This window comes from Hoplias malabaricus, chromosome 18 (genome assembly GCF_029633855.1).
Source record: "Hoplias malabaricus isolate fHopMal1 chromosome 18, fHopMal1.hap1, whole genome shotgun sequence".
NCBI classification, from domain to species: Eukaryota; Metazoa; Chordata; class Actinopteri; order Characiformes; family Erythrinidae; genus Hoplias; species Hoplias malabaricus.
Genome location: NC_089817.1, coordinates 5,326,919 through 5,339,418, shown reverse-complemented (window position 1 = coordinate 5,339,418; position 12,500 = coordinate 5,326,919). Strand labels below are relative to the sequence as shown.

The window sequence follows — 12,500 nt, the reverse complement described above, 5'->3', positions numbered from 1 at the left end:
CCATTGTTCCTTACTCAGACAGTTGTGTAATCTTCATACAGATGCATTGCCAGTTGAATGCGATGCTTTGGCCACCAGTGCTTGGACTTGAAGTGTAAAGACTGTGGAGGAGTGGAATGGTGTTAAAATGATGGAGTGCCATTAAATATGATTGAGATGAGCTGGAGTGGTGTTTGTGATCCACAACTCATCATCCAGCTTCAGAACATGGCAGAAAGATGGTGCGAAGGAGACAAACTGCCTACTACTACTACCACCACTACCCTTTTTCTCAGGAGGAAAACGCCGGACGAGTGGAGGGACGTGGCACTTGGGAGAGGGTGAGTCTGATATAACGGATTTAAAGCTGCCAGTGCTTCCTGGACTGTTGTGTTAGGAGAAATTCATGAGCACTCGTCAATACCCATTGCCGTTTGACAAATGTATATTTCTCACCATTGATTTGACAGTATTCCCATTATAAAACAGAACATTATAGCGGTGTACAATTTATACAGTTCATTACAAAAATTCAGTTATTAAATTATAATGGGGAGAGCGTGGATAGAAATTACAAAAAACCTCTAGTTTCAAAGTGACAGGCTAGTTCTGAGCTTAAGGTACAGTTTTGTCATGTCTTAATGTAAACCCAACACACACTCCAGCCTCACTCACTCCCTCTCTCACTCACACACACACACACATTCACTGAATGCATTTTTAAACAAGCTCATAAAACAAACAGAAGCAAAGACGTTATTTCATATAATACGCCCTATATGCCAATAACAAACAGTGCTGACACCCTAACCTCATGCACACACACACTCACACACACACACACACAGGTTGATTTGAAGTCAGTGCGATGAAGTCGAGGAAGTGAGGTGACCATGTCCATGACCTCCCTGTTAATGCTCAGCCAATAGTGAGGGAGGGGGGTTATGTAAACAATAACAAGCTGTCCTCGAACCACACGCCACAGAGAGAGGGATGCAGAAGGAAACCAAATGTGGAAAAAAAAAACAATCTGTATACTCAAAGTTAAGAAATCCGGTTTCAAGCAGCGAAGATAAGGGGCTTATCGCAGAGTCGTTGGGAATATTAATAGCTCAGATACACGAGAGGCATGGCGTTAAATAACAGAGGAGATGTGGTAACACCTCATTTGAAGGCTTATTACATAAAGATGTCATAACACGTGCATTAACATTGAATAACACATTTATAAAGCAGGTGTTGTCCTCATAGACACCTTTACCTATAATTTCAAGACAACATTGAGTGTTTAAACAATATTGGATGTAGATAAAGGGACTTAAACTAAGTTGACCGTTAATTACACTGTTATTAAGCACAATTCCACAGTAATAGAACTTGGGCTATTTCCATACAAATCTCCAGCACTGGGAACGTAGTAAAATGTGTGTTTGTTGTGATTTCCAAAGTTACATGTAATAACAATGTTATTACCAATGTCATTACCAATACGTGTAATAACAAAGTAACTAATGGTATGACCTCACTGTTACTGCTGGATTACAATGGTACACTGATTAAAAGCCATTCCCAGGTACCAAGTATTATTGCAATTCATAAAATGTGTTAATGTTAATTACACTGTTATTAAGCACAATTCCACAGTAATGGAACATGGGCTATTTCCATACAAATCTCCAGCACTGGGGAAGTCGTAAAATGTGTGTTTGTAGTGATTTCCAAAGTTTATACTCGCTTTTAAAAGTATCCTAAGTAAACCATGGTTTATTACAACTGTTATATTTTAATGACATCATAATGAGTCCTGATTAAACAAACACTGTGCCATAACATTGTTATAAATATAACAAACAACACTTTATTAAGTCAATCCAATCGTTTATGACTTCTTATTTCAGGACAGACCCTTTATGTTTAAGTTTCCTTTAGGTTTAAGGATCTATAGTCAGTCCAGGGTTATAGTGGCATTAGCTGTGTATACATTTTGCTTAATAACAGTGGTGTAAACAGAACAGATGTCTATTACAATGTCACTGACTTTGTGAAAGACCTCCGGTCAACTGTTTATGAATGATGCTTTATAAGAGTGCTGTGAGTGAAACAGATGTGGTCCCCTACAGTTTAAGGCCCTTTATTTCAGTATAGTGTCTTCTCTCATCTTCTTATTAATGATGCTTAATAACAGTGTTATAACAGATTTCTGCCGCTTATGTCATAGCAAAGTCATCTTTTCCATTACCGGTAAAAGTCTTGCTCTAGAAACATGTTGTTCACTGATGATGCAGGGGTCATGAAGCCTGTATGTAGGTAGCCTTCAGATAACGTGTGACTGAATAACTTAAGTCTAGTCCTAGGCTTGTTGTAACAGTAGGTCTTTTGTCTGATGGACGATGAGAATCCATTCGCTCTGAACGTGAAGACAGTCCTCAAAAGTTCATGAAGATAATCTTCCAACAAAGTCCTGTAGTTCTTACAGAGAGCGGTCCGTTCACTTGTGGAACAAGACTTTCCATCCTGTTCTTGTCGGTGTTCACTCGGCCGACGTCCTAGTCAAGGCTCAGAAGAGCTGTCTGTGCAAAAAAAAACAAAAGAAAAAGAAGAAAATACGTGACGTGCGTGTTAGTCAAATGTGATGGAGGTGTTCCCGCTGTCTTTTTAGATGTTCCTTTGCATGTCCGTGATCAAAAACAGTTCCACAGAAGACAGGGAGAAGGAGGAGAGATGGCAGCGTGGGTTCCGGAGTGATGTGACGGCTTTAGGCTGGAACCCAGTCGCCTGTTTCAACAGAATCAGTGGTGGGAGGTGGAGGGAACACATTCCTAGTGAATGGTGGGGATGTCTCCGATCCAGGCTCCAGGGAGCGGCCTGGGACATGTGTATTCATTCTGGGAAGACAAACAAGAGACGAGAGCGTTAACATGGCAGAGGCAACCGCGGGTGATTTCCTCATAGAGCTCCGAGCGATTCATTAAGTCAACATTAATTACAGTGCAAGGCTAATCTGATTGTGGTGCAGCGATAGCATGAGCGCAAATAACAGTCCAGGCAATGTTGACAAAGCGAGAACAGGCATGCGTGACCACTCAAAGGAAAAATAGTCCACCTTCACGTTAGGTGTTTCTAATAACTGTGTATTTACACTTGAACAATACGTGTAATAACAATGTAACTAATGGTATGACCTCACTGTTACTGCTGGATTACAGTGGTACACTTTGTGGAAAAAAGTCTGATTATTAGATAAAGATGTCATAACACGTGCATTAACATTGAATAACACATTTATAAAGCAGGTATTGTCTTACGACAGTTGTCCTCATAGACACATTTTACCTATAATTTCAAGACAAAATTGAGTGTTTAAACAATATTGGATTTAGATGAAGGGACTTAAACTAAGGTGACTGTTAATTACACTGTTATTAAGCACAATTCCACAGTAATGGAACTTGGGCTATTTCCATACAAATCTCCAGCACTGGGGAAGTAGTAAAATGTGTGTTTGTAGTGATTTCCAAAGTTACATGTAATAACAATGTTAATACCAATGTCATTACCAATATGTGTAATAACAATGTAAGTAATGGTATGACCTCACTGTTACTTCTGGATTACAGTGGTACACTTATTAAAAGCCATTCCCAGGATACATAGAAGGTATACCAAGTATTATTGCAATTATTTGTAGATGTTGACATGAATTCCTGGCAACCCAGCCTCAGAACTTTCCCCAACCACAAACCCATTCCTAACCCTAAACATAGTCTGAAATATAACACTGAACCTAAGTGTAAACCTAATATTAAGCTCCAAATACATAAAAACAACTGCATTTTCTGCTTGTTTAAAACATCTGACTGCTAACATTCATTCATTCATCCATTATCTGTAACCCTTATTCAGTTCAGGGTCGCGGTGGGTCCAGAGTCTACCTGGAATCATTGGGCGCAAGGCGGGAATACACCCTGGAGGGGGCGCCAGTCCTTCACAGGGCAACACACACACATTCAGATACACCTAAGGACACTTTTGAGTCGCCAATCCACCTACCAACGTGTGTTTTTGGACTGTGGGAGGAAACCGGAGCACCCGGAGGAAACCCACACAGACACAGGGAGAACACACCACACTCCTCACAGACAGTCACCCGGAGGAAACCCACGCAGACACAGAGAGAACACACCACACTCCTCACAGACAGTCACCCGGAGGAAACCCACACAGACACAAGGAGAACACACCACACTCCTCACAGAGAGTCACCCGGAAGAAACCCACGCAGACACAGGGAGAACACACCACACTCCTCACAGACAGTCACCCGGAGGAAACCCACGCAGACACAGGGAGAACACACCACACTCCTCACAGACAGTCACCCGGAGGAAACCCACACAGACACAGGGAGAACACACCACACTCCTCACAGACAGTCACCCCTGGAGGAAACCCACACAGACACAGGGTGAACACACCACACTCCTCACAGACAGTCACCCGGAGGAAACCCACGCAGACACAGAGAGAACACACCATACTCCTCACAGACAGTCACCCGGAGGAAACCCACACAGACACAAGGAGAACACACCACACTCCTCACAGACAGTCACCCGGAAGAAACCCACGCAGACACAGAGAGAACACACCACACTCCTCACAGACAGTCACCCGGAGGAAACCCACACAGACACAAGGAGAACACACCACACTCCTCACAGACAGTCACCCGGAGGAAACCCACGCAGACACAGAGAGAACACACCACACTCCTCACAGACAGTCACCCGGAGGAAACCCACACAGACACAGGGAGAACACACCACACTCCTCACAGACAGTCACACGGAGGAAACCCACGCAGACACAGAGAGAACACACCACACTCCTCACAGACAGTCACCCGGAGGAAACCCACGCAGACACAAGGAGAACACACCACACTCCTCACAGACAGTCACCTGGAAGAAACCCACGCAGACACAGGGAGAACACACCACACTCCTCACAGACAGTCACCCGGAGGAAACCCACGCAGACACAGGGAGAACACACCACACTCCTCACAGACAGTCACCCTGGAGGAAACCCACACAGACACAGGGTGAACACACCACACTCCTCACAGACAGTCACCCGGAGGAAACCCACACAGACACAGGGAGAACACACCACACTCCTCACAGACAGTCACCCTGGAGGAAACCCACACAGACACAGGGAGAACACACCACACTCCTCACAGACAGTCACCCGGAAGAAACCCACGCAGACACAGGGAGAACACACCATTGCTAACACCTAAACCTAAACCTAACCCTAGACCTAACTGTGAAGACCAAACGTTTATAACGGGCAGTATATTGTTAGTTAAACCCTCTCAGATATATTTTACAGCGCTGTAAGTTTAGATATTATTCAGATACGTAGTAGAGAGTTTGAGTTTATTTTGTTAAACAGTGGCAGCAGTGGACAGGACCTCAGCAAACATAACTACACATAACCAATCAAAACTAATAAATGCTAAGAATATCTGGTGCGCTAAGTTTAGTAATACACTAATTTAGTAAATAGTAATTACAATGTTATCACATGTGATGTTAATATGTATTTACGCAGCTATTAGGCGCTTATTAACACAAAGTGGCACTGAAAAAGTGACTCAGCAGCCATGACGACGCCCAGCAGCCCTCAACAAGTGAGAAGAACTCATCTGTCTTCCATCACTCTTAAGATATTAATTAAAATTAAAAAGGGGGGTTGGGGGGGAATTAAACTGGTCGATCTGGAGCGAGTGACCTTGCCTTTGTGAGCTCTTTATCTTAAATGGATTAAATAAACTCCCCTGAATACTAATTTGTGATATGCGTGTGACGATTGCTATCTCAATTACCCTCAAGTTCAGCAAAGGATTTCTTCCAATATGGAAAAGTAATAGAAAACGCTTCTATAAAACGGTCCTCATCTGCGTCTGCTTTTTCTCAGGATTTCATTCATTCTTCAGCAAGACGTCTTTCCAAATACTCGACTGCATTTCCTTTATCTCGGTGTAAATGGAGAAACCCTGTTAATGCCATGCAGCAACTGCCTTAATATTTTCATTTCCTTGAACTGAGGTTATGGAATATGAATACAGAGCAGCGTTCAGCTGAGCCACTGTGGCTGACATGTTTGAGAACCTTGGGCTCGACTGGTTGGATCCCTAGGACCAGCTGGAAAAATGGGGTGGGGGATTTAAAGACGGGTGAGACATGGCAAGACAATTTAACTTATAGAGCACCATTCGTACCCAATAACTGTTTATATAGTCCCTACACTACCCTCAATATCCAAGGCTGAGATGTCATTTGCAACAGGTTCCTGGGTGCAGAGGTGACAGCACATTGATATCTGTGTGTGTGTGTGTGTCTAGATGCAGCTGCACATGAGCCAAACGTCACCCCACTCAGTGGGCGACAGCGTATGAAAACCCCGCTGAAGTGTCCCTTAATTAATCCCCGTGAAGAAACTGTGACTCTGGTGTTTGGGTGCTTTGCTCAAGGGCACTTCAGCCATGGATTTCAAGGGTGGAGAAAGTAAAGTTCCTTTCCCCCCCATTTACCATGCAGGTCCCAAGCCAATTGCCCTAACTTTGATGTGAAGAGGGGTCCTGCTCATTTTGCTCAAATATGGAGCTCAGTTCAAAACCTCCCTGCGTCGGACCCTGATGCCATTAGCTGGGAATTAAGCTTTAATCTTGAACCCAGTGACACAAAGCTAAAGCAGCAGTGGGAGTTTGGCTGAAATTGGAGACGTCTGTGTGCAGTTCTCCTCCCTTTACTTTTTGACCTCGGGGTGCGGGGAAGAGAAATGGATCTGGGGCTAAATTTTAGTTTTAATAGTATTTCAGCTCAAATAACCAAAAAAAACACTGACCCTGAGTAAATCCGGGTTTAATAGTGCTGAAGCTCAAATAAGGTTTTGCAGAGGAAAAGGCACGCCTCAGCGTTTTCTCTCCTCTGATGGTGTAAAAAGAGCTTGGACGCTCATGATTTCCCTGCCACAGAGTGTAGATAACTCAGAGAGAGAGAGGGAGAGAGCACCCTGTGCCACTGAAAGGTTACAGACGCCTCAGGCGCAGCTTTGATTCTTCTGTAATCAAACGAGTGCCTGAAGAGCTGCTATAACTTCGTCTTCTCCACGCTTCTGCTCCTAAAGCCCACCTTCAGAGCGGTCCCACTCCTGCACAGACACCAGGGAACGCTACAGTACACATGCCCACTACGAGTCAGACTGCAGGATACAACAGCGTTTACAGGAAAGTTGAGACACTGAGCCACATTCACTCATTCATTCATTCATTATCTTTAAACCTTATCCAGTTCAGGGTCGCGGTGGGTCCAGAGTCTACCTGGAATCATTGGGCGCAAGGCGGGAATACACCCTGGAGGGGGCGCCAATCCTTCACAGGGCAACACAGACACACACTCATTGAGCAACATGTAAATTTAAACAGAATGCAACGATTGGCAAGTCATTTAAACTTTTGATTTCCACAGAGCATTGGTGTCCTGCAGTGTGTGTTAAATAGTTGTTGAAACTGACAATGCGGCACATGTCGACGAGCCCCAGCCGCTCGTGCTTTTCCCCAGCCGCCTCAGTGTGCAGGCCTAACCCCCTTAGCTCACACATGCAGCGATCAAAACCATGACGCGCTGAGATCAGTGAGTGTTTTAAAGCAAAGAGCTGAAGTGGGATTATGAGAAGGGGTTTTATAACCGTGATTGAAAAAGAAGGTCTTGGAAAAGTCAGGCTAAATCGACTCGCCCTTAAACCTCTTTGCTGATTTGCTTGTAGCTATCATGGCTTTTGGTCCCTTCACCATTCAGCCTTCACTTCCAATCGACACTCCTGGAAATTGCACCTATATAAATCCCCTGCCACTCAGTTCCATGAGCAACCTTCAGCTGCCAATCAGAATGGTGGGGCTCCAGCTGTGGCCAGCTGATATTAGAAAAAAGGTTGAAGATGACGGCAAATCTCCTCCCACAAGCGGACTGAAGCAGCGTTTGTGGACAGCCTCTGTTTGCTGTTCTTTTCTTCCAGAGCCTGGCAATAGGTGGAGAGGGATTAGAGCCCTGACAGCCTCCTGCACAGGTGTAAACTGAGGTGAGACACCACCAGCCACCTGCCACCTGCCACCAGCCTCCAGTTCAGACACAAAAGCAGTGCCAGGCTTGGACACACAAGCCCAAATTAGCAACGCAGAGGACGAGGCGAGAAAGCTCTTGGACGGCAAGGAAGTGCCTAGACAAACATCGGTGGAGAATGCGAACAAATGAGATCGCCCAGACCCCTGGGCAATGACGCTGACCTGGCTAATTAGCTCGCTAAGGCCTTCTGGCGCAATGTCCAAGCCCCTCCAATTACTGCACAGGGAGACAACACAGATGATGGTTAAGAATGGCCGGGATGGTGCTTTTTTTTTTTTTTTTTTTTTTTTTTTTTTATAGAGCAATAGTTCATTTCTTTAACCTCTTCACGTCCCAGGTTTATTGCATCCTAAGGCTTATTATGCAGTAATTACACTGTAACAAAATTCTGTAAGAGCCTGGCAGCTGGTGTCCAGCAGATAACTGCTGAATTATGGCAATTGGCTGCACATTTTAATGCATTAAAGCCACTGTCTACTTCTATTTAAGTGTATAAAAATGTATGTTAATCTTAAAGATATGTCACAGAACACTGCACTTACACTTATATTTATACAGTCATTCAAGATAGATATATTCAGATGTTTAAAATCCCTGGGAACTGAATCTGGGGCCACACCCGACTTCATGAGAGCACAGTGAAGTTTTATCATACTGTTATAGCAAACGTGGGCTGTTCCTTTTTGATTGTAGACACTCTCTTTTAGTGCTTTGTGACTCTCCTCAGCTCTGAAATCAGAGAGATGCTCGGACAAGGCAAGCTCTTGGTAGTCCACAGCCAGAACGCAGGACGCAGGAGGACATTACATTGGACTGAGGACTTAATGCTGAGCACAAAGAAGTGCCGTTGCTGCCTGAATGAAACCTGTTGTTAACTGGTTGTGTGTCAGACCTGATGCCACATGCACCAAGTTAATCCCACCCACTGAAATCCAACAGCAAGTACTGCAGAAACAATCATCAATATCAAAATTCTTCTTTGCTCTGCACCAGTTCAGAGCATATTCATCACAAAGCATTCCCGTAATGGTCAGAAATATGAAACGGGTGGGCGGTGGCCTTAAGAGAGCCAACAAATTACAGTAACATCAGGAAACCCTGAAGGAATCTGATAAGTGGTCAACTCCCTGCCGTAGACTCAGCCACTGCTTCTTTTCAAATTGCCACTAACACAAGAAACACTGGACAGCTCAATATGCTGAGAGGAGGAAATTATTCATTTCTGTTTTGACACTTACAAGACACCTGCGTTGTCTAACATAGCACTGAGTGATGGGGAAAGGGAGGGCTGTCTTACCCACCCAGGGAGAGCACACCATCATCTGATCATAGGACTAACACAGTTTGTTATTCAGTATTTTTACAGTGCTTAGCTGTATTGTCGTGGAGGACCAGTGGGCTGCTTGTGCTACTACAGATCCATCCCCCCAAAGAACTCAATCTTGGAAACTGGAAGGGGACTCTGGTGGCACTGGGAGTCTCCAACCTGGAGGAACAGGTTTGATGGAAGTGAGGGAACCTGTAAAACACAAACTATCACCTCACCAACAGTGGGATAAGAGCTGGGTTTGCTCTGCAAAGTCAGCTGAGTATTTTCAGTTGTTTGAAGTTTCCCCTGACCAGAGGAGTCCCTCTCAAGTTCCCGAGTCTCAGAGATCCTTGGGGCCAAAGGGCTTGATCTGTAGTAGTGCAAGCAGACCAGTGGTCCCCCTGTGACACATCTAAAATCTGGTAAAATGATGTACTTATAGCAGTGTATTAACTCTGACATTTTTACAGTGTACATTAAAAATAAAATTCTATGTCATAAGAAAGAGGAAAGAAAGCCCTCAACTATGAGCTAAAAATGAATGAGGAATGACCCTTATGATGCACCATAGCAGCTCCGGTAATTAGATCATAACGGTGAGGTTTAATTACCTGAAGATAAACACGGAGCCATTAGATCGGAGCATGTCAGGTGTGCACAAAAGCCGAGGGAGACATATGTCAGGCCGAGTCCCTGCTGAGTGTCTCCTCCTGCCCAGGGCTCCAATTATCTCACTGTGTCTCCCAAACAACCAGAAGTCTGCTACTGAGACGAGACGAGATGAGCTGAGACGAGCCGCCGAGGCGCTCACCTCCTCCGTGTTCTTCACGGCCTCGAGGTGTGAGCCAGAGCAAATGTGATGTTTGGAGAATTCTTAACCCTCTTTAATGAGGGGCTTTACTTCACCCTGCTCCAAATCCAACGCGCCCCACGTTGGGCGCCACATAAATGGCAGTGACTTACAAATTGGCCGGTAACCTTGGAGACGTGTTTTTAGAGAACGAGAGATATGACAGGACACACATTGGAAAGGGAGTGTGTGTGTTTGAATGAGAAAGAGAGAGAGAGAGAGAGAGAGAGAGAGAGAGAGAGAGAATCACAGAGCTTTGTATAAGCATGAGGGCTCTGAGCTGGTGACTCTGACTCACTCTATATGACAAATCACATCCAGTCTCTAGAGTCAACACACACACACGAATCTTGTATCTGTGCTTTCAGGGGACATTACACAAACTATGCTTTTTGTATAAACAAACTTAACGACAACTACCAAAAACCAAACCCTAACATGTATCCTAACTTCACCATAACCTTAACCCATACACTAGCCCTTTAACCCTTTATAAGGCTGATTTAAGCCTCTGTGTTGACTTAATGCAGAGTATACACCGTTGTGGGTGTTTATGCGCTGGTGTCTGCATCACTCCACAATTACACCAGCAAGCCACTCTCTAAATAATCTCTAAAGTGCACTATTTAGGGAGTAGGGCACTATATGTGAGCTCTCGTCCCTCACTGCTGTTGTATACTTAACTGAACCTATGTGTGCTTTTAGGTCCTTTACACCTTTATTTGCTACACAAAACATGGGAATGTCTTTTTTAATTCATCCGAGAACTTACATTTACGTTTCGGCATAGCTGCTCGAGATGAGGGTGGGTACAGGAGCTTCGCCTGACGTAAACAAGGACTACTGACGTGCAGACTGACCAATTAAATGTTTACAGAGAAGGTTATCAACCAATAACGGTGGCTCTACAGTCAGACCGTCCAATCAGAAGATTGTAGGCTACTTCACCACGCCCCCTTCTCACTCAAGCGAACCAATCGGAGTAGGGGAGGGCGGGACTAGTTTGTGAACCAAACTTCTCGAAGTTCTATGTAAGCTCTAGAAAAACAAAATCCCGAATGTTTTTTTAAGTCTAAAAAAGAGGACATGTCCGGGTAAAAGAGGACGTCTGGTCATTCTAACGTTATTGCTCCTCAATGACTTTTTTTTCCAGTGGCCACTGTATATTCTCATTGTTCCATGTCCATTTAATGACGTCCAAACCAATGTCTGAGGAACTCTCTCGCCATGAATGTACTCTCTGCAGAGTCTGTAGTGTGCAGAAGAGATTTCTGGAGATTTTTATCTAGTTCAGCTTCATCAAATCGCAGACTAATCACGGTTGTGACTGTGCCTAGATGTGACCCATAGCAACATTGCTGTGGAGGTTTGTGCCAGGCTGTCTACACGGGGTCTAGGCACTGCTTATGGCATAGGTTTTGTGCAGAGTGTAAATGTAATGAAGTGTAAATTGGCCTTTACATTAACCCTTACACTACCACTAACATTAACTCTAACCCTCATCCACACTCTAACATTTTTGAACCATGGAGGAAGACAGGTCCCCACAATGTGAATGTGTAAAAGAATGTATTTTGTACCTCAAAACATATAAAATAAAATCACAGGATCTCTCTCTCTCTCTCTCTCTCTCTCTCTCTTTCTCTCTCTCTCTTTCTTTCTTTCTCTTTCTCTCTCTCTCTCTCTCTCTCTCTCTCTCTCTCTCTCTCTCACACAGACTTTCTACCTCTGTTTCCCTCTCTCACTCTATCATCTTTCCTACGCCCCTCCCTTCTCTCTAACTCTCATTTTCTCTAATACTATCTCCACATTTGCCCTCTGCTGCACCTCCCTCTTTCTCTAACCCCTCGTACTTCCATTATTCCCCCCATTCGCTTTCTTGCAACCCCCCCCCATTCACATATCAATTGTAAAAATCTTATTTTCACTCTCTCTATCCACCTCATCAGTCTCAGTTTTCTCTATCTTTCTCACACACATTCCTTTGGTATCACCCCCCCTCACCCTTCTCTCCCGCCACCCCCTCCCACTCTGTAGGTGCATTAAATGACGGAAGCCTGGTCAAAGCCCCGGGCCATGTTTGTTTTCTTTGTTTTGTTTGTGTTCTGTATTATTGAGGTCCGTTTGGTTGGTCACCTCTCTGCGTCTCAGCGCATTATTCACCAGCTCT

General features: G+C 44.4%; 1 protein-coding gene across 2 annotated transcripts in view; it reads right to left on the bottom strand.

Annotated features, from left to right (window-relative positions):
* Positions 1-1,559: 1,559 nt before the first annotated feature.
* lrrtm4l1 (leucine rich repeat transmembrane neuronal 4 like 1) overlaps positions 1,560-12,500 on the bottom strand; it is a 73,888-nt gene continuing 62,947 nt past the window's right edge. For both annotated transcript variants that reach the window (XR_010796091.1, XM_066650924.1), the window contains exon 3: positions 1,560-2,864. Coding sequence is in view for 1 of the 2 variants with exons in the window: in XM_066650924.1 (XP_066507021.1) it covers positions 2,799-2,864 (66 nt within the window). In the remaining variant the exon portion in view is untranslated. The remainder of the gene's footprint in view (positions 2,865-12,500) is intronic.